Raw genomic sequence first — 27,989 nt, forward strand, 5'->3', positions numbered from 1 at the left:
GGCATTGGACAGTGCAACCTCACCAAAAATTATACACATTAGTGAGACTTGGTTAACAGTAGATGAGGTAGCTACAAGGATAGAATGTGAAGGGTTTAGCATTTTCAGGGAAGAAAAGAAGATATGGGGGAGGGATACTGCTGATAACAGAAGATGAATTACAGCCAAAAAGAATAAGAGATAGATGGTAGGATGGCTGTTCATTTGAAGCAGTCCAGCGTGAGATCAAGGCCAGGGATATAAAATATACAGTTGGTTGTTACTATAGGCCAAGGGGGTTCCATGAATGATCTGGAAGAGATGCATCAGCAAATTAGTACAATGAGTACAGGTCGAGTGATTATTATGGGGGACTTCAAATATGGAGATATAGATTGGAAGGAAGAAAGATCACATGGCAAGAAGGAAATGGATACACCTACTAAGAGATAATTACTTGAGGCAGCATGTGATGGAGGGGACTCAGGGTGTGAGAGTACTGGACCTGGTCACAGGAGCAGAAGAGCTATCCATAACCAAGGTGATCACATTGTCTCTGATTGGTGAAAGTGACTATGCAGTCTTAACTTGGAGATTGTACAAAATGAGGAATATTCTATCAAGAAGGGGTATATATGGAGCTATAAGGCAGAAGATTATGACAAGCTTAGGAGGAAGCTTGAAGTTGTGAAATGACATAAAATCTTGCAAGGGAAAGATGTTAGTGTGCATGGGAGATAGTTAAAGGGCATCTAGAGAAAGCAATATTAAATTGTATACCTAAGGTGTCTGCATGGTTAGCCTAGTGGCTGTGCTTCGCAACCATATGCCTGGGGAAGGAGTGTCCTAGGTTCAATTCCCGTTGGCAATGTGAGGAGGAGCTGAAAGATCTTCCTCAGCCGTGGCCAAGTTAGCCAGTCTTGGGTGTGGACAGCATGGTTCCCTATACATATGACATCTAAACTGACAATCTCTTCATTCACTTACTTTTCCAGGCTATTCGACTCTTTCTGAAGTGCACTGGTAATATTATTATTAGTTTTCTCTTTGGGCATTATATCATATGCATAAACAAGAATATCTCCCAACAATAGAGTGACAATATCACTGACATAAAAAGTTGACCTCTGTGGAATTCCACTTGTACCATTCCTTCTCTGTGATGCTGCTCTCCCATATACTGCTTACTACCTATCAGTCAATTTCCAGTTCTATCCATCAGCCTGTTATCTAAGCATATATGTTGCAACCTAAATATTAACTTACTCGCACCCTCTCAAATGCTTTTGTAAAAGCCAAAGAAATCTATAGTATATACCTTTTTCTCATCAACAACTCCCATTACTCGATTATAAAAAGTAATCAGATTACTAAAACAAGAGCACATATTAACAAATCCATGCTGACCTTCCCAGTTCTGTATGTCAACTATGAATAACTTCCTCTAAATCTTAATGACCACAGAAAAAATGCAAAGTGGTCATAGTTTACTGTCTGCATTATCCTTAGACAATGGCACTAGCTCACCTTATTTCTATTCCTTAGGGAGGACTTTTACAGTTGCAAGACTTTCCTTAAACAATCAGCTCAAATGTACTGTCAGCTCCTTGGAACAATTCCTTAAAAATGTGATGAAATCTCATTTAGTCGCACTACCTTACTGATATTTACAGTACTCAGTATTCAAAATACATTCCTCTTCAGACACTTCTAATCTTCCTTTAGCTCTCTAAATCCTTTTAAGTAACTGCTACTATTTATAAACATGAGAACTGATACTGGAATTATTTTTATTATTAGACCACTAAGGAGTCAAGAACTTTCATGGGATATACATAACCCACACCAGCTGTCACACCTTTTCTTAAACACATTCATACTAGATGATGCAGTCACTGATTAAACAGGCAAACTGTTCCATCAACTCATAGTTCTATGAGAAGAAAAATCTAGTTCTTACCACTTTCTTAACTGCACACAAACTTCTATGGTGCCCTCACTGTCCTCTCCCTACCTTCTGTACAATGAAAAATTTTATCAACTGATATCACATAACACTTCTCAAAAATTTATAGACCTCTATCATATCACCAGTCTTTCTTCTGTCTGCCAGTGACTGTACACATACTCACAATCTATCCTTGTAATCTACATTCCACAGTTCCAATATCATCTTTATATATTCTCCGAGTTGTATTTGCAATTATGTGACCTTTGAACTACAACTTCCAATACTATATCTCCAAGATCTCTAGCCTCATTAGTTATTTCAAGCAGAATCCCACCAATACTTGAAATCTCATCATGCCAAAGTGCATGACTATACATTTAATAACACTGAATTTGTAGCTATTATCATTTGCCCAAACTTCTACCTATTCAAATCATCCTGTAAATGCTATATTTCAGTAGCAACTCTGATTGCCCTGCCTATCTTTGCATCATCAGCAAGCAACTGAAAATATGCCTGACTCTTTCCAGTATCATTAATCACTTAATGTAAGCAAGTGTAACCCTTAGGGGCATACAGGATACAGGACAGTATTACATGAAAAAGATACATCATATCATCATAACTAACTTCTGATTGACAATTTTCCTCCACATTAATCTGTTATCTGTCAAGGCTTCTATATTATCAGATCTTATATTTCTGTCTTCCTAGGAACCTTTTTGCTTTTTATCAATCACTTAGATCTTGGTATTCCCTCTTGGTCTTTTTCTTGCTATCCTTGCAAAAAAATACTTGTTTTACAAACCTTTCCTCTCCCATTCTGTTTAAGTGACCATACCATACCACCCAAGATTTGCTTTACTAACACATTCCTGATTGTTAAAAATGTTAAGTTTATTCCAAATATCCTCTTTTTTAATATGATATTGTCACTGATGCCATCTATTCCCCTCCCTGATCTTTCTCAGAACTCTCATATCTGTGGTCTCCAGTCTTTGATCAAGTGTTCTCTTTCTAACCCATCAGATCCATAAGTTAAATTTGATTGAATACTGTCTTGTATATAGCTAGTTTAGTGTTTTGGCTAATTTCTCCCTTATTTCATATAAATTTATTGAGTTGACTTCCTACCATAACAGCTCTATAATTCTGTTGTCTATTTCCATATGTAATTTGCCACCTTCACTAAAAATTGTGTCCAAATAGCTGAAATGTTTTACTTGTTCTATAGGTTCTCCATTCATGATGCAGTTTTTTTTATTTTTATTATTTTATTTTTCTGCCTATTTTCATTGTCTTTGTCCTTTTATTGCTGATTTTCATACAAAATCTATTACAACAGTTATTCATTTTAGTCAGGGAATCTTGTATGCTAATACTGGATTTATTGAGAATTAATGACACATTCCTTCATAGTCTATACAGATGATTAATAACAGTGGAGATAACACATATCCTTGTCTAACATGATTTTAACATCAAACCATCTTCCTGTACCTCCTTCAATTCTAACTGCAGACTTATAGCTCATTACTTCTACCTACCTGATATAATGTCCCATTTGCACCATATAACTGTAGTGTTTTGAACTACTTTCCTTTTGGCACCTTGTCATATACCTTTTCTGGGTCTATGTTATATCTTAGGATTTAAGATATAACATAGATCAACTTGATCTATTTAAGATCAACTATTTGTCTTAAGGTGAAATTCTGATCTCTCATTTGGCCTGAATCCAGCTTTTTCTTCACCAAGCTTCCCTTCTGCAGTTTTTCTTAGCTATTTCTCAAGTATATTTGCATAAATCTTACCAAGAACACTCAGTACATGAAAACTCCTTTAATTCTCACATTCAGTTTTATTTCCCTATAAAGTATAGATGAGTACTATGAGAGCTGTACTCCAATCATCTGGAATTTGACCCTCTGACCAGTATCACTAATATATATATTAAACAACAATGCTCCAAGAACTGATCCCTGGGGCACACCAGCTTAAACCTGGCAGATTCACCTATCCCTTTATATATCACTTTCTGATACCTGTCTAGCAGCCAGTCACTTACTTATCCAAGCCATCGGCCTACATTCCAATCCCATATTCTTCAGTTTATGCAACAGCCTTTCTTGTGGAATCCTGTCAAATGCTTTAGCAAAGTTCATAGTATTATAGCATTACTATTCCCTTTATCCAACTCAGCCATGATATTATTATAAAATATGAGCAAGCTGCTCAGACATGACCTCTGTTTAGTAAATGCATGCTGTTCCTTGCAAAATATATCTTGTTTATCCATCCATTTCAGTATGTGAGTTCATATTAACTTCTCTAAAATTTTCACAATCACTCCAGAGATAGTGATAGGTTGACAGTTACACACATCAGTCTACCATCCATATGCAATGGGATTATTGTGCATTATTTCCTGAGCTAAGACAATTTACAGAAGCATGTCAAGGACCTAGCCAGTTCAGCTGAACATTCCTTTAATACAGCAATTAGGACAGATATTCCATCTGTCCTAATTGCTGTGAACACGTTATCTGAAGCGAATACACATTATTTGAGCTACCTCATCTGCTTCTGATAGTAGGGTATGATCTGCATTCAGTAAAGTTATTTTTTTGCATTAATTTTTTTTTACTTGCAGCATTATGATAAAATTCTTTTGGGTTGCCTGTGCCAATTTCTTTTCATCTCCAACTTAGCTTTCTGTATCTCATATAAAACTCAGGCTAGAAAAGTTATATTTCATAACTCCTCTTACTCTCAGTCTCACAATATTCCTTCCACATCATCTTCTTATGGATGTCTTGCTTAACAAGACTGCCTGTGCAGTCTCATTAAGCAAGAGATTCATAAGATCCATTTCACTCTCATTTTATTTGTTCTTTGAAATCTAGGGACACATTCAGATACTGCATTATTTAATGAGCTTTTAAAAGCTTCCCATACATTGCTGATATTCTTTCCATTTAACAAGTGATACCATGGAACCGAAGACAGTATTCTCCTGAGTTTTTCATAATTTTCAGATTTTAGTTTAGTATATAACCTGTCCTGATTGGAACATCCATACAATTGGCTGCTTCCCAGGTCAGTATATGGCATGATCACTGTCACCAAACTGGTGGCAAAACAGTTACATCCTTAACAGAGACCCTTTCTGATGCCATGATCAAATCTAACACTCTTTGTCCTCAAGTCACTTCTTTCACATGTTATTTGAAAATGTTGTCATGCAACAGTTCAACAAATTCTCCTTCATTACTTCATAACTAAACTGGTATTAGAGGAGTGAAGATGATTAGCTATTGCTAAATACTAACTGTTATCACACTCCCTAAATTATGGAAAATGGTATATAGTAGTGTGTATGAGTGCTACACACTGCTGCTTCCCCCCCCCCATTAATTACATTAAGTTTTCAAATATAACTGTCAGTGCTTCATATTTCAGAAAGAAAGCATAAGAATCAACATTTGTAAATAAGGACAAATAAAATTTTACACTATAAACAAGTGAGAACAGAAATAATTTGGTTTGGATAAAAATTTAAGGGTAACAAGACAGCTAAGGTCACACTATGTCGTGGCAGTACAGAAATGATATTACATAAAAAGTATATAATAGCAAGTGTAGAAGGTTCATAAAAAACACAGCTAAAATCAACGAGATATTAAAAACCTATATACAATAACTATATTCTATAAATAAAAATAATATAATCTCTTTAAGGATGGAAAGCTATCAGCTACCAAAAGAGGTGGATAGATATAGACTGGAGGGAGGGAGACCAGCTGCAAGATGGAAAAGACCAGTCAGAAGCTAGAACAGGTGAATGGCTAATCCTTGAAGAGAAGAATAATAACATACAATATGAATGTGATCTCTATACAGTGGTAAATACTGATGTTCTGTAAATATTTAAAAATGAAAGAAACACTTGATGAATCTAATAAAATCTGCCTGAGTGTACAGAGCTCAGATGGATTATGAATATAAATGAAAACAGTCAATTAAATGATGATCAGTTCAGAACCACAGAACATACACACACACACGTGCACGTCATCACTCTTCAGTAGGAAGGAGCGTGCAAGATGACTATGGCCTATTCTGAGTTGAGTAAAAACAACTTTCTCCTAATGATCCCTGCATAGACTAGATGACCACAATTTGATTTCAGGTTTGGTTTGATGAAGATTGTTAATGGTTTCTCGCTCTCTCTTTCTTCCATACTACTTCTGACCTAGCTGCAGTATCTGCAGCCTCGTTCCTTTAATCACAATGCAGCTTGGAATCCAACAGAAACACACATTCAAACATAGCTTTTCTAACTGAGAGAGGACATGTTAATATGAGAGAGCCTGGAAGCTTCTGCAGCTTTAGACATCTTATTGCCTGTAGAGAGTCGGCTTTGTGACTATCACATACAGCTCAGTAGTGAAGTTGTCATATTCCAGTGCATCTGGACAGATAGGTCACCGCTAGAGGGATTCGTTGTGTGTAGTGTTCGTGAAAGCTCCTGATAAGATAAGTGTTATTTTCAGTTATCGTTGATAAATTTACTTTAATATTGCGTAGTTTTGTTTGCCTTGTGTATCTTAGTGCATCTGTTTGTGTGTTCTTGGTGTTTTATAATTTATAATTTGATAAAATATATTACAAGTAAGTATGGCTCCGGTACGAAGGAAAATGGCGGCCAGTAATGATGGTTCGCCATCTTCTTTCAAGAACGGTAATATAAAGGAGATGATTCAGTGTAATATCTGCGAAATGTATGCTTTGCGGAGTGCGGTTGGAGTGTGGTTAGATGACAATAAAGGAGTGAACGTGTGTAGAAAATGTAGGGAGAATGAGGAATTAAAGTGTAATTCGGATCGCGAGTGTGATATTTTTGTCAAACTTCAGAATGAAGAAAATAGGGATATGACAAGAAACGGCGAGGTTGTAGCAGAGCATTGTGAGAGTGTGAATGTAAAAAGTGTGAATGATGGTATTATTGGTTTTACAGAGAATAAAAAAGATGAGATAGATGCAACGAGTGAGATCGCATTGTCAAAGGGCAAAACAGCAGCTAGTGCGTATGAGCAAAAGTCGACTGAATGAACCAGCCAATAATAAAAAGTATGACAGGAAAAATAGGCGTATGAGTGTGAACATGAACAAAATGAAGGATAGAGTGCTGTATGGAGACTCGTTAGTACGAGGTGTGTTAGTAGAGGATTTGACAAAATTGTACCAACCTGGTGCAACCATAATGGATGTAACTGAGTCTATTAGAGAGCAAAAGGAAAGGGTGAAAGAAATGATTGTTGTGGCAGGTACGAATGATTTGAAAGGAGATAAAATGGAAATGATAGAAGACTTGAATGAATTGTTTGAGGTAGCAAAAGAAAAGAGTGAGAGAGTTAAAATGATTAGTCTTTTGCCACGGTATGACAGTGAAATGTTTAAAAGGAGGGCCATAATTGCGAATGACTTTATGTGTGGGTTATGTATGACGAGTGGTGTGGAATTTGTGGACGTGTGGAGTGAGTTCAATGGGCGAAAGGATCTATATAAGATGGATGGCTTGCATTTGAATGGTTACGGTGTAAGGAGACCTTGAGAAAGTGTTGCTGAATGTAGTGGATGTGCAAATTCAGGGAAACTAGATTTATTAAGGGGGGGGGGGAGTAGATATACAGTCCTTAGGGAGGCAGTTGAATGTATAAAGGAATATAATATGCCCGAGCAAATAAGGACAACAAATCAGAGTGGGATAGTTAATATAAGGCATCAAGGTAGGGTTGGGCTAATGGGGGTCTTAAATTCATGTACACTAATGCTAGGAGTATTAGGAACAAGAAGGAAGAGTTTTTGGCCATGGTTGGCACTTCCAGACCACAGGCTATTGGTATTAGTGAATCATGGCTGACTGTAGATGATATAGCTAGTGGGATTGAATGTGATGGGTATAGTGTGTTCAGGAATGACAGGGAGAATAAAATGGGGGGAGGAGTATTGTTGATGATAGCTGATGAGCTGCAGCCAAGGAGAATAGAAGTTGAATTGCAGGATAGAGAAAAGAGCACATTTGAGGCCATTTGGTGTGAGATTGTGGCTAGCAGAACTAAATATACAATTGGGTGCTGCTATAGACCAGGTGATGGAAAAGATGGTGGTGACAGTATGCACAAGCAAATAGAAGAAATGAGTGGAAGGAGGATAATTATTATGGGAGATTTCAACTATGGTCGCATTGATTGGAGTGAGGAGAGGACACACACACGGGAGGAAGGAATTGGATTTTATGCGGTTATTAAAGGATAACTATCTGCGACAGCATGTAATGGAAAATACTAGGGGTCAGAGAGTGCTTGACCTAGTAATTACATCTGAGGATTTGGCTGTAACAAATATGACCACATTGCCACCAACTGGTGAGAGTGATCATAGGGTCTTGACTTGGGAGGTGGCTAAAGGTGTGAAATTTTCAATAAAGACAGGGTACATGTGGAATTATCGGGCTGGAAAGTATGACAAGCTTAGGAGTTTGATTGGTTCAGTGCCATGGCATGTACAACTGCAAGGACTAGAAGTTGATAGTGCATGGGAGGCAGTTAAGAAGTGTTTGCATGAAGCAATGGCTGACTGCATACCTAGAGTCCGAATAATAAATCAAGTAGGGGTTAAATGGATGAATAACACCATTAAGCTTGAGTTGCAAAAAAAGAAACAACTATGGAGGGAATTTAAGGAGAAAGGTGACCGACAGGCACATGAACGGTATAAAGCACAGGCCAGAAGTGTAACGAGTGTGGTAAGAAAAGCAAAAAAGGATTACGAAAGAACATTGGCCATGCAGGCTAAAGAGAATCCTAAACAGTTTTTTAGATATGTAGCAAGTAAAAGGAAAAATGTACATGGCAGAATGATTTTAAAGAATGCCGATGGTAGGGAGGTAACTGAATCAGTTGTTATAGTTGAGTTACTGAGCCAGCACTTTGCAAGAATAAATCATCCAGGTGGTAACATTGTAGAAACGAATAAACCAGTAGATTATACGGGAATTGTGGTGAATGAAGTGGAGGTGAGTAGTCTATTGCATAACCTCAATGTCAATACATCTGTGGGATTGGATGGTATACCAGCTCGTGTCGTACGAGAAGCAGCTAAAGAATTGTCAGTACCCTTGACCATTTTGTTTAATTTGAGTCTTGGATCTGGGTTAGTCCCAAGGGGGTGGAAAGAGGGGAAAATAGTTCCACTGCATAAAGGTGGTTCCAAGACTACTGTTGTAAATCACAGACCGATTAGCATATCAGGAATCATTGTCAAGGTCTTAGAGAAATTAGTCAAGAAAAGAATACAGGACTGGATAGATGAAAATGGGATATTGTATGGGGGACACTGTGGTTTTGTGAAGGGTAGATCATGCCTCAGTAACTTGCTCAAGTTTTATAACACAGTGACGGCTGAACTGGATAGGGGTAATGGGTTTACAGTGATACTACTGGACCTTGCCAAGGCCTTTGACAGGATACCACATGGAACCCTAATCAGTAAACTGGAGGAGATGGGGATAGATATAGGGTTGGTGAGATGGATAGGTGGGTGGTTGAAGGAGAGATACCAGAGAGTGGTTTACTCAGGAGTAGAGTCTAAAAGACGGCTTGTGACTAGTGATGTGCCACAGGGCTCTGTTCTTGGACCACTGCTTTTCAATTTGTTCATCAATGATATAGGAAAGGATTTGAGAGGAAGTGTTCACTTGTTTGCTGATGATGCAAAGTTGGGTAGAGCAATTGTGAGTGCACAGGATGTCAAAATTTTACAAGATAATTTGGATAGTTTGGAGGACTGGGCTATGAAAAATGGATGTCAATTTAATGTGGCAAAGTGTAAGGTTATGCACTTTGGAGTGAAAAGAATAGCAGCAGTATATCGCATTGGTGGGACCATACTCCAAGAGATTGATGAGGTCAGGGATTTGGGAGTGTTGGTGGATAAGGAATTGAAGTTTAGGGGGGCACATTGCAAAAGTGACTAAATCAGCTCATCAAATCACTTGGCTTCTGAAAAATACTTGAACATGCAGAGACAAACAAGTTGTTGTTCCTCTGTATCGAGCCTTGATAAGACCCTACTGGACTACTGTGCCCAGTTATGGGCACCAGGGTTTCTTCGTGATGGGGAGGAAGTGGAGAGGATCCAGAGACGAGTGACCAAGATGATAGCAGGTCTGTGGAATGAACCTTATGAGAATAGGTTGAAGATTTGTGGGTTGCAGAAATTGGTCGATAGGTGAAGGAGGGGTGATATGATTGAGACATTCAAATTACTGAAGGGTTTCTATAAGATTGATCCAGAAGATATTTTTGAAAATATGACTGGTGGTGGGAGGACTAGGGGCGATGCATGGAAGCTGGGCAAGAGCATGGTTGACAAGGGTGTTAGAGCTAGGTTTTTTACTTGGAGAGTGGTGAATGAATGGAATAAGCTTCCAGAGTCTGTTGCGGGTGCTACGACCGTGAATGAGTTCAAGGCAAGGTATGATAGATACTGTGTCAATGTCGAATAGTTGTTCTTGTCATGATGTTAGGGCCTCCCTCGATGAGTCTGTCGACTCCTTGGAGTTGCCCAGTACAATAATAATAATAATAATATCATGCTGTCTGGGAAGAAAGTAGAAAATCCCATTAGTACCTCTGATTTTGAACAATTTGTGTAAAGAGCACAAAATCAGAAGAATATTCCTTTCTATGAGCTTGAAAGGACAACAAGAAGGGTAAAATGTTTAGGAAGCCTGAAAAAAAAAAAAAAAAAAAAAAAAAAAAAAACTATATGATGGTGTATGTGAATGCATGGCAGCAGTGTATTTATGCAATACTGATGACCCTAATACCTAGAGCTTCTATGGATGCTTTTGTTCATAAACTGAAGAACTGTATGGCAGTCAGATGAGTGCTGTACAGATTCTTCCACCATAGGCAAAAAATAGTTGACCACATGGGACGGTCTTGCAGGGATTTTTTCATAGCATATAGTAGAGACAGCTGTTGATATCAAAGTGACAAGGGTGGTCCGTTTACCTTGACATGTACACTAGGGATCAGTGAAGTTCGAAATGCTCTAGTTGCAATACTTATGGCTTGATGGTGGTTAGGATCCAACCATCACAGGGTACTCTCTCTCTCTCTCCCCCTTTGGCAGAAGCATAAACTTCAGATCCATAATCAAATTTCGATTTTAACAGTGCATAATACACATGTAGCAAAGAACATCTGTCTGAACCCAATAGGTAGAAGATAGGGTGTGAAGGATGTTCGCTACTTTATATCACTTATCCGTAACAATTGGCATATGTGTGTGTAAGAGAGAAAAACTGAGTAGTTTAAGGCAAGCTCACATACAACTCAGCAGTGAAATAGTTATCATAAGCCATGCTCTTGAGGCTCAAATATGAGCATTTAGAACTTGTCTTGTCATGTAACTGGGATTAAAGTTTGTTCTAGTCTGACTATTGGGTCCAGTAAAGACCATATCTGCGGGAAAAAGCACAAACTATCTTCTACTGGGAAAAGAAAATGGGAAGCCATTAACAAGTATTCATTTTAAGGTGGTCAATAGCTTGCCAGATGTCTTTCTATGACTCTCAAATTATATAATGACAGACAATGGTAAAGTCATCCATGTAGGGGGCATTACTTGCAGCTGGAGGAAGTTGTTTGGATACTGAGTTAACCTTCATCGCAAAAAACATGACACTTAAAACTGAACCTTGTTGGACTCTTTCCTCTTGGGTATACATACAATCAGGAGAAAGTGGTTTCCACTCACAGCTGAAAAAAAAGTTAGTGCTTGTGTTTTAGGAAGGCATCTCTAATTGATACTTCCAGTTGGACTAGATGATCAGTTGTTGAATGATATTTGTGAAAACCAGAGTTGTGTTCTGGGAAAAAAAAGATTGTTTATATTCAGGAACCATAAAAACCATTTTTTCCAGAATCTCACATAAGCAGCTGATTTGAGCAATTAGTTGATATTTTATTGGGGATTTTGGATACTTCCCTGGCTTAGGAATGGTAATAATAATTGCTCCAGCTGCAAATAATGCCCTCTACATGGATGACTTTACCATCCAGAAATACATTCTTGCAGAAAACTCTACTGAACAGGTACAATAGTTGATCCATGGCAGATGGAGACAGATGTTTGATCAGCTCATAATGGATTTATAGGTTACAACAGCAGCTGAGCAACATTTAAGCGAGGCAACTATCATTCTTATTTTGTGAATGGCCTGTTGTAGTCTTCCAAGCAACTCAAAGAGAACAGAATTTGTTGTTTTTCTGTTTTACATTTTTGTACAAGGAACTTTGGGAGATAAGATGTTGCTGATGTTTTGGCAAAAATCTCCAGAAGGATATCAGGAACTGCCATTAGGTCAGCAATTGTGCATCCATTATGTTCAGGGATGGAAAATGGCAGTTGGCATATCTTTCCTTCATCTTCTAGATTTTATCCCACACTTCTTTGCCTATTCCAGGATTACTTTTGGCTCTGATAATAGATATGTCTTGCTTGGGCATGTTTCAAAGCATTCTTGAAAGCAAGTTTCTTGTTGTGGGGTATTTGCGATATATAGAGCCAAACCTTTTTAAGATTTTCTTGGCTGCTGTGCAATTAGTGTTCTTCACAGTTTAGGGACAAGTGGAAATCAACTAGATGTTTTAGGAGTTGCAGTTGTGACAGCTTCTTCTGTAACACGTTCTGTAATATGATTCACTTCATCAGTGATCAACAAGCTTACTATCCAAGGATCAAATTCTGCTAAACAAAAAGGGTGGGACCCTACTTGAGTGGAAAACTGATGACAAGAGTGGGAAGAGGAGGATGAGCAGACAGTTAAGTCAATGGCAATGAATGGGGGGAAGGTGTTCAAGATGGAGAAATTATTGTTGTGCATACTCAAGTCTTCCTCTGATGATAGTTTGGGCACTACCTCAAAGAATGTTGTGTCTATTTAAATCCCCCAGTAAAAGAAAAGGAGATGGAAACTGCAATGCAATGTCATGAAGCCATCCTGAGAGATATCTGCAGCAGGATCCAAGTAGATGCAGCATACGGTTATAAGAGATCTGACTGAGAGTTGAATGGCAACTGCTTCTACATTTGTATTAAGTGGGACTTGCTAGAAGTGAGTGTGGTTCGGGGGCGAATTCTCCATACTTGCTGCGCAAGCTCATTAATTGAGAAAGAAGTAATATTTATTTGTTAATAAATGCATGCATTTATAAGCATTCCATTTAGGCTTTTATTTTTGTAGACAGAAGATGTCTTAAGCTTGCGCGGCAATAATCGAGCTTTGTGTTGTGTATTGAAGGCCAATGCTTGATCATCTAGTCAAAGCTACCTTGGCTTGCTCAGTTGTAGGAGCTACCAAGTCCTCGTTGCAGCACTGTGATTTCATGCGTGTGCATAGCCATTTCCTCCCTTCATGTCGTCTTAAACACAAGGCCATACGCAGTCAAAGTAGCTCTAGCCAGTGAGCTTCAGTCAGCCTTTACAAGTGCACGTGTTGCTTGGGAAAATTAAGTCATAACCAACTTTTTATGACGATGTTATTGACCAGTTCATAAAGAAGAACTGTAGGGTAGAATTCGTATTCAAGTAGCTAAATTGAAAAAGATAGAACATCATTTGTAAAATAAATGTTGTATTTGTATGATTAAATGTACATAAATTTCTAAATATATAGTTTTAAATGGTCAGTAATTCATTATTCCGCTAATCAGACTTCAATCACACCTCTCACTCCCTGAATGATAACAAGAGCAAGCGTGAATTTCAAGACTAGCACTCGCCCCTTGTGTGGTTGTCCACAAGGATGATAACTTCTCCATGAGTAGGTCCATTCTGTCCTGTGCTTACAAACGATGGCTGTGTTTAGGAATACTGGATTGTCACTAGGCTTCAGATATGTTTCCTGCAGAGAAAAGCATATTCATTTATACTTCTGTAATATAAAGCCTTGATGTTATTGATGATTTGGCAGAATCCATGACAATTCAACTACAGTAGTGTTTTCATGTTTATTATTTATTTTTGGTACTGTCATTTGGCTTCTGATGCTGTGAGGTCTTGTTTATGTTGGTCATGGATTTTTTTCCTCCCCCTTTTTTGGAAAATTGTGGACAGCTAGTGTCCATCATTTCTTCTTCCTCAGTAAAAATATCCAAGACATTGTCAAATTGGACTCCCTCTAGGGGCATTAAATATATTAATTGTTTTAGCAACTTCTTGTGAGGGAAAGAGAGTTATCCATCTTATCAATTAATGGATCTGGAGGCATGTCCTTGATTCTCTGCACTATATGTTCCATTATTTTTTCAATTAGTAGATTCTCATTTAAGTAGACCATTTTTGGTATATTATTATATATGGTATGGAGTGTGGAGACATTGTGGGAGACTTACACTTACTTTTACACACACAAAACCTATCATACCTCTCCTTAAACTCATTCATTGCTAGGGCACTCAACTAATTCTGGCAGCCCATTCCACTTGTTCACCATTCTCTATGCAAAATATCTAGTCTGCACACCCTTACAACTTCCATGCATGACTCATAGTTCTCTGGCTATTTGTCATATATTAAAAAATTACCTTTGAAACACTTATAAAACCATTTAATATCTTAGAACTTTCTATCATATCCTTTCTTTTGTTCCTATCAGCTAAACTTTGTAACCCATACACATTCAACCTATCCTCATAGGGAGAATTCCACAGACTTGTTATCAGCTTCGTCACTTGTCTCTGAATCCTCTTCACCTCTTGATCCCCAAGAGGTCCAGGGTGACTGTGCACATTAGTCAAGATGCAACCTAATCACAGCCTTATAAAGAAGGGAAATAACTTCCCTATCTTTACTTGGACATGTTTTTCAATGCCCAAGTAATCATTTGAGCTATTTTATTTCTCTGAATTTCAACTTTCTGTCCACCATTATCCCAAATTCCCTAGCTTTATCAATTTCCTGCAATCAAGTACCATCGATTTGACACACAGTATGCAACCCTTTCAAACTAAAGCGTATAACTTTGCATTTTGTAATATTAAACTCATAATCATTATCCTTTGCCCACAATGTCTATTTATTTAAACCATCCTACAGGATATTTACATCACCTTTATCACTATTGACCTCCCCAGTTTTGCATCATCAACAAACAACTGAATATCCCCTCTTAAATCTTTCCCTATATCATCACTGATATACAAATTAAAGAGTACCGGTATTTACTCAAATATAACTTGCACTTTTTTTTCCTAAAATTAAAGAAAAAATCATGATGTGAGATATATGTGGGGATTTTCAGAAACTAAATTTTTCAGGAAAAAACTGAAAATGGGTAAGACTTACCCAGAATCTCCTATTTGCTATTGCTACTTCTGGCCTCAAGAGCATTTCAATCTTTGAGTTTTAAAACCAGGATATAACTTGAACGTTTCTCCATATTTCAAGCAAAAATTACCAGTAATTTACAATTGAGATAAATAATGAACAATCTTTCATAAATAACTAATGAGAAGGGAAAGTAGACTGTGAAACGGACAGCAATGGTAGACACAGAGCAGCTATGAAGACGTGCATATGACTGGTGTGGTATTAACAAAAGATTGCACAACTCAACAACAAAGGCAAGCCGACAGTTGTTGAGTTGAAATGCTGATTCTCTTCAACCGAATTCCAAAATATCTGAAACTGCCATAACAACATTCACTATATATTTCATAGTTTTAACACATTCGTATCTGGATTGTGTTTTGCTCGTTTATCATTCCGAAGGGACTTCTCATTACCGTTTATGTACTGCTTCATCACGTGGGCAGGCAAACAAGCAGCAATAAAATTCGCCTCTTCGGTTGAATTTTATTGCTGTTTGTTTGCATGCCACTTCCACGTCAGGCTGGTGGGAAGACTTACACACACATGACAGCATGTTAGTTCATATTCTGTGGATAGAATTTTATTTGAAGTTAGCCTTTGTCATCTGTCTTAATGATTGAAAATTTCAAATGCAATCGAACAAACAATTATTTCATGTAATTAAAAATTTGGACAAATGTTTGGACAATAATTTTTAGTTAGACAGTGTTTGGTGGTACAACATACTCTTTTGCTCGAGTCTATACAGCATAGTTTCTGTGGAAGGGAGACGTGTGATTCATTAGTTAGTGCTGTTTTTATCCCAGTTGTCTCTAATTGCAATATTTGTTGACAAATATATTACACAGACTGCAAACGTCTCTATACCTTATTCAGTGATACAATAAAACTACTTGTTTTTCTTGTGTCTGCAGTATAGTGGCTGTTGGGGACAGCATGTCTTTTACCATGAATATGTTTAAACTTTTTTTCGTGTGCAAGGTATATTTCATAGTTTTAACACATTCATATCTGGATTGTGTTTCGCTCGTTTATCATTCCAAAGGGACTTCTCATTATCATTTATGTATTGCTTCATCACGTGGGCAGGCAAACAAGCAGCAATAAAATTCACCCTTTTGGTTGAATTTTATTGCTATTTGCAATAAAATGCAAAACTTTTTAATTTCTTTTTTTGTAAAGTAAATCAGGAGTGAGAGTCATCTTCAAGTAAATATGGTAAGGGCCCTAATACTGAACCCTGAGATACTCCATTAGTCATCATCATCATTCTCCTAGATTCCACTCCACCATATGCTACTCTCAGGTGTGTGTCTCTCTGCCATCCCCTATCCATGCTACCAGCTTCATATCCATTTCCATTTGCTTCAGTTTTTGTAATAGTTTCCTTGTGGTATTCTGTCAGATGCCTTGGCAAAGTCAAGCAGTATCATGGCATTGCCATTATTCAATTCTGTCACTTCATTATAAAATGTGAATAAGTTACTAAGACAGGACCTACCATTTAAAAAGCCATGCTGCCCATTATAGAGTATTGCATCCCTATCCACCCACTGTTGGATTTTACCTTTAACTAACTTTTCCAATACTTTAACAAATACTCCTGATATATTAATTGGTCTGTACTTTGCTACATCTGTCTTGGAGCAACCTTTATGTAATGGAACTATCTTACCCTCTTGCTTGGAACCTTGCCAAAGCTGAGACTTCATATTTTTCAATATGCTGAATACCTCCTGTTCATATCAATTTTGGTATGTATCTCTGTCTCATCAGCAACTGCAAAATCTCCACCTGGATGATACACCTTTGCAAAATGATCACTCAGTAACTCAACTATTTCTTTTGCCTCTGTCACTTTCCTATCAGCCTTGATTAAAGTTATCCTACCACAGTCAGTGGCGGATTAAGGATAGTTGGCCCCCCCCCAAAAAAAAATAATAATAAAAAAATAATAAAGTTAGGTAGCAAATAAATGAAATTTTGTACTTTTGAATTTTTTGAACTTCTGGATTTTTCTGCCTGTTAAAGAGTTAAAGGATGATCAATAATAAAACTTTTTATTTATTTTTATTAAAAAAAATTTTTTTTATCAGTTTTTTTTTACAATTTTACAAAGTTTTTTTTTTACTTGCACTATACTCAAATAATGAAAACACGAAAAGTCACACTAAAAAGTTATTTTTGAAACAAACACCTCACTCTTACACGATTCAATAACAAATGAAGTTAAGGAGCAACCAGGCGAAACTTCCTATCTCGGCAATGCAATCAGTTTTCGTGACCTCGAAGCTGTCAACAGCGCCGTGTGCCAACATTGGTAATGCGGTTTAATTTAAAGCGTAGATAGCGCGCACTATTCAAAATACAAAGCTTGTCAACTAGCACCACATTGGTATTGCGGCATTATTTAAAGCGTAGATAGTGCGCACTGTTCAAAATATGTACTAAAACACAATAACTGTTTTGAAAAAATTTTCGCTTAAAATAATCAAGATTTTTATGATGTTTACTGAAAACATTAATCTATTTTAAAACACTATAGGAAAATGTCTTGGCTTGGGGGTCCCCAAAGCTTGAGGCCCCTAGGCACGTGCCTCATTGCCTTAATGGGTAATCAGCCACTGATCACAGTTAGTCCGAGTTTTTTTTTTATCTTAGTCCGAGTTTTTTTTTTTATCATACTAGTCACTTTTCTTGCTTGTACTTTGTACTGCTTATGAGTATAACTTTTTCTTCGTATTCCCTCCAGTGTTTTCTTTCTTTCTTTCTTCTTATTTTTTTTTTCTTTCTAGCTCTTCCTTTATATCTCTATTCATCTACTTAATTCCCACTTGGTTCAATCCTCCTGACCTTGGACATACAGTTTGATGCTGCTTCTCTCAAGAATCTCTGACCACTTATTGTCCACCACTACCATTCTTTCCTTGTAGCTTCTCAAGGCATGGGAATGCTCCAGGATCCTCCTAAGCCAGACATAATTACCAGCTTTATAGTTAACAAAAACCTTTCCTTGACAGAGAATTCCACAAGTTTAGCAGCTTCTCTAAACAAGATTACATGGTCACTCAACTTGACTAGAAGCAGAGTGTCTACTTGGTTATGGATATATATCTTATGATGCTATTAACAGATCCAGTACTCTCAAACCTGGTCCTTGTCCTCTCTATAACATGTTGTTTCAGGTAATTATCCTTTAGCAACTGTATAAATTCCACTTTCATCTTGTCATCTCCCCTTTCCCCTTCCTTCTTACAATGTATGTCACCACAGTTGAAGTCTCCCATAATAATTGTTCAGCCTCCACTCATTGTACTAACCTGCCAATGCTTGTCATCTACATCTTCCTGTTGTATCTCTTGGTCTATTGCAACAAACAACAATATATTTTGTCCTTTGGCCTCCATCTCACACCAGATAGCCTTAAATGAACCATCTTCCCTAGACCTAAAATCTTCTTTAACTCTTAATTTTGTTGGCTGTAGATCTTCAGCTGTCATGAGGAATACTCCACCTCCTGTCCTATTTCCCCTATTCTCTTTGAAAACACAATACCCTTTATATTCCATTTATGCAACTATATCATTTTCAGTCAACCATATCTCACTGAGGCCTATAATTTTTGGCCAAAATCTCCTCTCTTTTAGTTCTGATACTTCTGGCAGCTGGCTCATAGCCTTTACTTCTTATTCTTCATTTTTGCTTCTTTTGACAACTCTCTCATATCTTCTCTCATTGTTGCTACTTTTGTGGTATTTCTCCCCTTCTGAGTGATTTGTTCCTGCCAAAATATGAACTCTTTCACTGCAGGTGCAAGCCAGTGTCAATTTTCCTCTTTGATAAGCTCTAAAGAGACTGCAGGCAAATTATATACAATTCAAGGATGTAGTAATTGTATTTATAATTTCATCAAGTGGATGTTGGCCAGTTGAGTGCAAAATTATAAAGATAGTTTTCTTGTTTCTTGATTGTTTTTGATCAATGCTACAATGGTTTCTGGACATGGTTGGTGCTTATTGAAGGTTCTGGTAAACTAGAGGAAGAAAAATTATTAATTCTCAAAGGAAGTGTGTTTCAGCGTGAGAATTCCCTACTCACCATGAAGCCACACGTGGATACCTAGGAAGTCAACTGAATAAATTTATATGGAATAAGAGAGAAATCAGGGGTGCTTAAGGGTCAAAGCTGCATAATGAGAGGAGACCTCCACACAGCCTTTAAAGGAATGCGGAGAACCGACCAGGGCTTCTGACCTAATGTCCAATTCTCACTTTCTTGTGGTGCACCCAGTTGGGTATCCACTTTGATACTGAACAAACGAGGATGGGCTGGCAATTTGGGATTTAGCCAACCAAATTGTATTCTTATTGGTTAAACCAAAATAAAAAAGGATGGTACAACATGACAAAATTTCATGTCGGCTGGGGCATCGCCTGGTTAAACAAGGTCCCCGTTGTTTTCACCAGGGAACCAGGACGAACAGTGAAAAGTCAGCTACTGGAACAAATCTGAAAACAAACCCCAACTCAACATCACCAGAGTTAAAGATCGGTACAATCAACGTAAGAAGCCTGAATGGCAAAGAAATGGAGCTAGCTGAGGAATTAGATAACTACCAGATCGACATAATAGGGGTGACTGAAACAAAAAAGATCACAACTGGTGAGATCTTTCTGAGCAATAAATACAAAATGTTAAATTCAGGCAATGACAATCAAGGAAAAGAAGGAGTAGCCATAGTATTCAACACAAAATACGAGGCTAATCTTCTTGAATGGCAGTCAGTCTCAAGTAGAGTAATGTGGGCAAATAAGAGAATGGGGAACTGGACAATGAGACTTATTTGTGCCTATGGTCCCACAGAAGGTTCTACTAAGGTAGAAGTGGAGGAATTTTTTGACGCTTTAGAAAAAGCAAGTGACACAATGAAAAAGGAAAAGTTGGTCCTTGTTGGGGATCTAAATAGAAGAGTAGGAAATGATTGTGAGACATATAAAAATATTTTGGGAAAATTTGGAGAAAAGAGCAAAGCTAATAATAATGGCAAATATCTGTTGGATTTCTGTTCAGGACATGGACTAGTTATTACTAACACCATGTTCCAACATAAAAATGTGCACAAATTCACATGGAGAGAAGAGGCTAGGAATAAGAAAAGTCTCATTGACTATGTTATTGTTGATAGTGATGTTTTCTCCCTGGTGCAGGACACCAGAGTGTACAGAGGATTTGAAATTAGAAGTGATCACTATTTAGTCTTGAGCAGGATAAAATTGAATTTCATATTGAAAAGAATAACATGAAAGAAAGTTTTAAAGCGAATAAAAGTTGAGCAGCTCTCAGATGTGAACTGTAGACTAAAATACAGAAAGATTATTGAAAAGAAAATGAAAGAGTTTGAGAACAGGAATCAGACCTTGGAGATTCAGTGGCAAACTCTGAAGAAAACACTGATTGATTCTGCCAGAGAGGTATGTGGTGAGGTTGTATGCAAGGATAAAAAAAAATCAGAACTCCCTGGTGGACACAGGAATTTAAAGAGGCAGTGAAGGAAAAGAAGAAAGCATATCAAAAGTTTCTGGCAAATAAGTCAGCTTTTACTCTTACAGAATACAGAGACAAATGTAAGAAAGCAAAACACTGTGTAAAACTAGCTAAACAAAAGTCATGGGAGGACTTTGGCAAGAATAGAGAAAATAAATATCAAGAAGGTGGCAAAATATTCTGGAGGTTGTTGAAGAAGCTTAGGAATGGAGGAAAGAGTGCTGTAAAAGGAATTACAGATGATAAAGGTGACATGAAAACAGGAGAAAAAGATATCCTTGAAGTATGGAGTAATTACTTTGAAAAACTGCTAAATGAAACAAGCAGTGACGACAGCACAGTGGTAAAAAACACTGACCAGGCATGCAGTCAGGAATACATATCCATACTTGAAGTAGAAAAAGCCATCAAAGGATGTGGAAAGGCAGCAGGAGTAGATGATATTCGACCAGAAGTGCTGAAGTATGGTGGTATAAAAGTCTTACAGTGGCTGCACTGCATAGTTCAGAAAGCCTGGACTGAGGGACGAATTCCCGATGATTGGAGTAGAGCTCTCATAGTACCCATATATAAAAAGGGAAATAAAACTGAATGTGAGAATTACAGAGGTATTTTCCTACTGAGTGTTCCTGGCAAGATTTATGCAAGTATACTTGAGAAACAGTTGAGAAGAATTGTGGAAGAAAAGCTTGGTGAAGAACAAGCTGGATTCAGGCCAAATAGAGGCTGTCAGGATCAGATCTTCACTTTATGACAAATAGTCGAGAAAGCATGGGAATATAACAAAGATCTGTATTTAAGTTTTGTCGATTTGGAAAAGGCATATGCCAAGAGAGAAGCTATTCAATACGCTGCAGTTATATGGTGTCAATGGGGCATTATATCAAGCAATACTTAGTCTTTATTTGAGTTGTGAGTCAGCAGTTAGAATTGAAGGAAGTACAGGAAGATGGTTTAATGTTAAATCTGGTGTGAGACAAGGATGTACATTATCCCCTCTGTTATTCATTATCTATATGGATCACATTATGAAGGAAAGTGGTATTAAACATGATATCAAAATTGGAGATGTTAATGTCAGCTCTTTGCTTTATGCGAATGATGTTATACTTCTAAATAAATCCGCTACAAGTATGCAAGATTCTCTGACTAAATTGAATAGCTATTGTAATAGATATGGTATGAAGGTCAGCAATAAAAAGACAAAGACAATGAAAATAGGCAGAATCATTGAAAATGTCAACTGTGTTGTGAATGGAGAACCTGTGGAACAAGTAAAACGTTTCAGTTACTTAGGCACGATTTTTACTGAAGATGGTAAATTAAATATAGAAACAGATAACAGAATCAGCAAAGCTGGTATGGTGGGAAGTCAATTGAATAAATTCATATGGAATAAGAGAGAAATTAGTTGGAACACTAAATTAGCTGTATACAAGACAGTGTTCAAACCAGTTTTAACTTATGGATCTGAGAGCTGGGTCAGAAGTAAAACACTTGACCAAAGACTAGAGACTGCAGATATGAGAGTCCTGAGAAAGATTAGAGGCATGAACAGATGGCATCAATGGCAACATCATATTAAAAATGAGGATATTAGGAAAGAACTTGACATTGTCAGCATCCAGGAATGCATTAGCAGAGCTAATCTCAGGTGGTATGGTCACTTAAATAGAATGGGAGAGGAAAGATTAGCAAAACAAGTGTTCTCTGCCAGGTTGGCAGGAAAACGACCCAGAGGAAGACCAAGATATAGGTGGATTGATATGGTACAAAGTGCCTTAGACGATAGAAATATAAGATCTGATAATGTTGGAGTCTTGACAAGTAACAGACTGATTTGGAGGAAAATTGTAGATAGGAAGTTAGTAATGATGTAAATTTTTCATGTAGTACTGTACACCCCTTGAGGGTACATGGCAGGAATTTGATGATGATGATGAGAGAGAAATTAGTCAAAACACTAAATTATCTATATACAAGAGAGAGCATTCAAACCAATTTTAACTTATGAATCTGACTTAGAAATAAAATACTTGACCAAAGACTAGAGACCACAGATATGAAAGTCTTGAGAAAGATTAGGAGCATGAACAGATCTCATCAGTGGCAATATCCTATTAAAAACTAGGATATTAGAAAAGAACTTGTCATTGTTAGCATCCAAGAATGTGTTAGCAGAGTTAATCTTAGGTGGTATGGTCACTTAAACAGAACAGGAGAGGAAAGATTAGTAAAACAAGTACTCTCTTCCAAGTTGGCAGCAAAATGACCTAGAGGAAGACCAAGATGTAGGTGAATTGATATAGTAAAAAGTGCCTTAGAAGACATAAGATCTGATAATGTTGGAGTCCTGACAGGTAACAGATTGATTTGAAGGAAAACTGTAGATTGGAAGTTAGTAATGATGTAAGTTTTTCATGTAGTACTATCATATCCTGTACACCCCTTGACTGTACATGTCAAGAATTTGATGATGACCAGCTTCTTTGAGATACTGAGGAAAAAACTTACGTGACCAAGATGTGGAAATGGCTGCAATATGGATATATTAAAAAAGAAGCCAAAGGATTTATTCCTACCGGTCAAGAACTGGTGTTACAAACTAATGCAATCAAAGCAAAAATTTTGAACATTAATAATAACAGCAAATGCAGATTATGCAATCAGAAAGATGAGACTGTAGAACATGTAATCAGTGATTGCAGCAAGATAGCTGAAACTGATTATAAATACTGCCATGATCAAGTGGACAAAATAATTCATTGGCAATTATGCAAAAAATATGTCTTTCCTATTTCTGATAACTGGTGGCAGGATAAAATAGAGACAGTATTGGAAAACGAAACAGCAAAAATTCTGTAAGATTTGAGAATACAAATTGATAGGTATTTAGAACACAATAGACCTGACATCACAATTATTGAACATCAACAGGTTTGGATTATTGGCATGCTATACCCAGTGATAATAACAACAAAGAGCTAGAAAAAATTACTAAATATTGAGATCTGGCAATTGAAGTTGGTCGGCTGTGGCTTAAACACATCAAATTCACCCCAATAGGTATCAGTGCACTTGGTGAAATTTCAAAAAAGCTATCCAACTATTTACAAGAATTAAACATCAACAAAGTGAACACACATGATCTACAAAAAACAGTGTTACTCAGAACAGTTCATATTTTACAATACTGTTTGACAGAGTATTCTTAGATTCTTGGGTAGAATCTGAATTGTTCTGTAACACGTCAAATTGCTGTTTGAATGTGTATCTTGTTTTGACTGTGTATCAATTATGTGAATAAAGTAATAATAATAATTTTGTTCCCAGTGTTATTGAATACAACAAACAAGTTTTGTAAAATAAGTTTGCAAAATGTTCATGAAACTAAGTGTGATTCACAGTATATGCAGAGCCAGGATCAACATATCCTGAGCAGCATGAATTGCATGTCTGTGTGTGTTCCAACTTTTATCAGAATAACACTAAGGAATCCAGAATTTTCATAGATACCTACTTATAAATTTCACAACATTAAATTAATAATATACTTTCTTTGATTTAAAAAAAAAAAAAAAAATCAACACCAAAATATTATTTTGAGTACGAATATCAATAATGTACAGGAGCATTTTTGATGTGTAAACTACCATTCAGATATATACATAGCAGTAATATAAGAATAGTTTATTCAATTGTCCATCACATTAACAGTACGATAATAGCTTGATAATTGTACAGCTATTTAAACTCACATCAAAGAAGGCCTTTTCATCTGCTTTCTTTGGGGCACCCTGTACAACGGTTGCTGGTGCCACCGAAGTCACTTCAGCTAAGTCAATCAATCCTTTACAATGAGAATCCTCCATCGCATCATAATAGCGCAGCTGCAGAAAACAAAAAATACATATGTGTATGCCTAAAAGCATAGAAGTCCAATAATTAGATATTCCACATGATTAGGGATATAATCATGATGTGTATATCACCCTCAAGTAACTCAAATACTTGATAATGAGGATATGTTTACATGCTATTTTCATTTTACACTGTATTATGCTATAATTTTAGCTAAAATAATTATAAAATAACAATCATATAAAATTCAAAGAGCATGGATTTCTAGATTAAATTAATAAAATTTGCTCATCTACAATACTAATGTGCTATAGATTTCAAATACTGAATTTTGCAGATGAAATTATGATTAAAAAATTATGATAATTCCATCAACAGATTTTAAATTAACCTCTGGTTGAAGATACTTTGGGAAAAACATGCAACTTTTTGTGAAGATTTAAATGAGTTGTATGAGAAATTTATATTCTTATTCTCAAGTATATTACTCATGCAAGGTGTGTGAATCAGTAGTGAATCCAAACTCCAAGGACTGTGAATATCCAAAAATGCACACTTACCGAAGAATGAAATTTCTTTCCTCAGAATGCAGGTATTTCTTACAAAGGCCAAAAAATTTGTCCAGTGGTAAAAATATTGTGTTACTATTATTATATTTGGTATCTGTTTCTGAACCTGCTATTTTTCTTTTCTTTCCTTTTTATTTACGTATAGTAGGTTTATTCTTAAAATTTAGCTGATCATCAGCAAAGCTTTCGTAATGAGGATGTTTAGGTTGTGTGTGTGATTGCCAGCTGATCGACTGTTTTATGGCAGGAAGCGATCTCGTATTTCATTGGACATAATATATTACAAGAGAGAGAGACAAAAACACTCTATGAAAATATATATATATACTATTTTTAAACTTACAGAACTGCATTAGGCCTTCATGAAAACAGGAATCTTATCTTAAACTTGTAGAACTGTTTTTGAATGTTCATGTTTAAAACCATAAAATAATTTCAATAAATTATTTAATAATAAGCTTTACTCTAGTAGCAAGGCTTATACGTTGGTCATACATAACTGGTAATTAGTTTACGGAATTAACAACGCATATAAAGTATATTAATTAAAGATAACTTTAATAAATAACTTCTATATTTCGGCAACGTCATGCTGCCATCTTCAGGAACATAAAACATATGATATGTGCACGCAGGCACTAACAAAAGAAAATGAGGAAGAAAGCAAGAAACTAATATTGTTCCTAAAGTCCTAATGGTGCCCTCTGGCAGGCTAATTTGGTTATCTTGGCAGTTGGGCTGAAGTTCTCAAAATGTAGGTCTCCCAAATTTGGGGTAGTTTCATGCACCCAAATTTGTTGAGGTTAGGAATGTTTTTTAGAGCTGCTGAAGATTCTTTGAATAATCTTTCGTATTTAAACTTGCTGCAGTGTATTATTTTTGTTTTCTTCCAACGAATTCTATGGTGGGTATCTAAGGCATGGTCTGCCAGCCCAGAGCGGCTGTACTGGTGAAACTGGATGTAGTCTTTGTGTTCTGAAATCCTGATATTTGTTGTTCTGCCTGTTTGGCCAAAGTAGGACAATTTGCAGCTGCAAGGGACCTGGTATACACCAGGTAGGTCTAGGGGAAGTGGTTGGTCTTTGGTAGAGCGGATAAGGGATGCCAACTTTTTATATGGTCTGTAACAAGAAGTAAGGTCATATTTTCTGAGGATATTGGTTATTTGCTCAGAGGTGCCCTGGATGTAGGGGATGGTGATAGATTTGGTGTAATCTTTATTGTGGAGGGGGTTGTGGTTTACTGGTTTTAGTATTTTTTGGATTTTTTTGGGGTTATAGCCATTGGCTAAGAAAGTGTTGTGGATGTGGTTTAGTTCAGTAGTTAGGGCCTTGTCATCTGAGCAGATTAATTTTGCCCTGTTATATAGTGTTTTTATAACCCCATATTGTTGTGATGGGGGATGGTGGGATTGCTGGTGAAGGTATCTGCCAGTATGGGTGTGTTTTTCTGTAATCAGAGAAAACCAAAGATCCATCAAGCTGGCGGGTGATTAAAGTGTCTAGGAAGGGGAGAGTGTTGTTTTCCTCTTTTTCTAAGGTGAACTGGACTCTGGGGTGTTGGATGTTTAAGTGTGTTAGGAAGGAGTGGAGTGAGTCTGAGACATGTGGCCAAATAGCGAACACATCATCCATTTAATGAAGCCAAATAGTGGGTTTTTGTGGGGCGGAGTTTAAGGCTTTCTCTTCAAAGGTCTCCATAAAGAAATTGGCCAAGGGTGGGGAAAGTGGTGAACCCATGGCTGTCCCCTCTATCTGTTTGTAGAACTTTCCTTGCCAAACAAAATAGCCTGAGTTCATTGTGAACTGAAATAGGGCTGAGATATCGGGAGGAAACTTGGCTTGGATGAGCTCTAGGGTTTCTTTGAGTGGGACATTAGTGAATAGGGAGGAGAAGTCGAAACCGACCATTATATCAGTGTGTTGGAGTGAGAGGTTTTCACTCCAATTAGACCCCTCCCGATTATATTGGGAGTCCATATAATCGGGGGGGTCTAGAGTTGTAAGGTTTTAGTTTGTTAGTGACTTCCACAGGCCAAGAAGTGACTTTCTTAAGGAGTCTGTGGAGAGTTCTATTCTGAGAGCTGGTAGGATTATATCCAATAGAGAGGTAAGTGGTACGGTCTAGTACTAAAGCATTAAGCTTACCTTTGTAGTCCTTTTGATTTAGCACCACAGTGGCGTTTCCCTTATCTGTTTTGGTGATTACTATTTTTTTGTTATTCTTCATTACTTGTAGGGCTGTATATTCGTCTTTGGATAAGTTGGTTTTTGGAGGTTTGGCTTTAGTGAGAACACCGACTACATCCAGTCTGATGTTGTTGGCGATATGGTTAGGAAGGTTGCGAATCCCACGTTCTATTTCAATCATGATCTCCTCGGCCGGTATTCTTTTAGGAGCTAGGGCGAAATTGTGACCACTTGCAAGTGCGGTGAGTGCTTCAGGCTTTAAAACTGCCGATGAGAGGTTGACTACAGTGTTGAGTGGTGGCGGTGGCAAGGAAGTAGAATTCTTTATAAGGTTTTCGTATTTTTTCAAGTGCCGACTTCGTATTTTTTCGAATTCTTTTCTTGCCTATGCGCATGAGACTTCATAAAGTATCGTCCAAAGATCATGGCCGAGTGTATTCGAAAGCT

At 37.1% G+C, this 27,989-nt stretch overlaps 1 protein-coding gene across 1 annotated transcript in view; it reads right to left on the minus strand.

Moving 5' to 3' along the window:
- Sbf (SET domain binding factor) overlaps positions 1 to 27,989 on the minus strand; it is a 631,948-nt gene that overhangs the window by 2,710 nt on the left and 601,249 nt on the right. Inside the window, 1 exon segment of the mRNA XM_090414822.1 lies at positions 24,682 to 24,813. Within this exon segment, the coding sequence (XP_090270948.1) occupies positions 24,682 to 24,813 (132 nt within the window).

The sequence above is a fragment of the Typopeltis vanoorti genome, chromosome 25 (genome assembly GCF_054136105.1).
Source record: "Typopeltis vanoorti isolate ZY-2024b chromosome 25, IOZ_Tvanoo_1.0, whole genome shotgun sequence".
Lineage (NCBI taxonomy): Eukaryota > Metazoa > Arthropoda > Arachnida > Uropygi > Thelyphonidae > Typopeltis > Typopeltis vanoorti.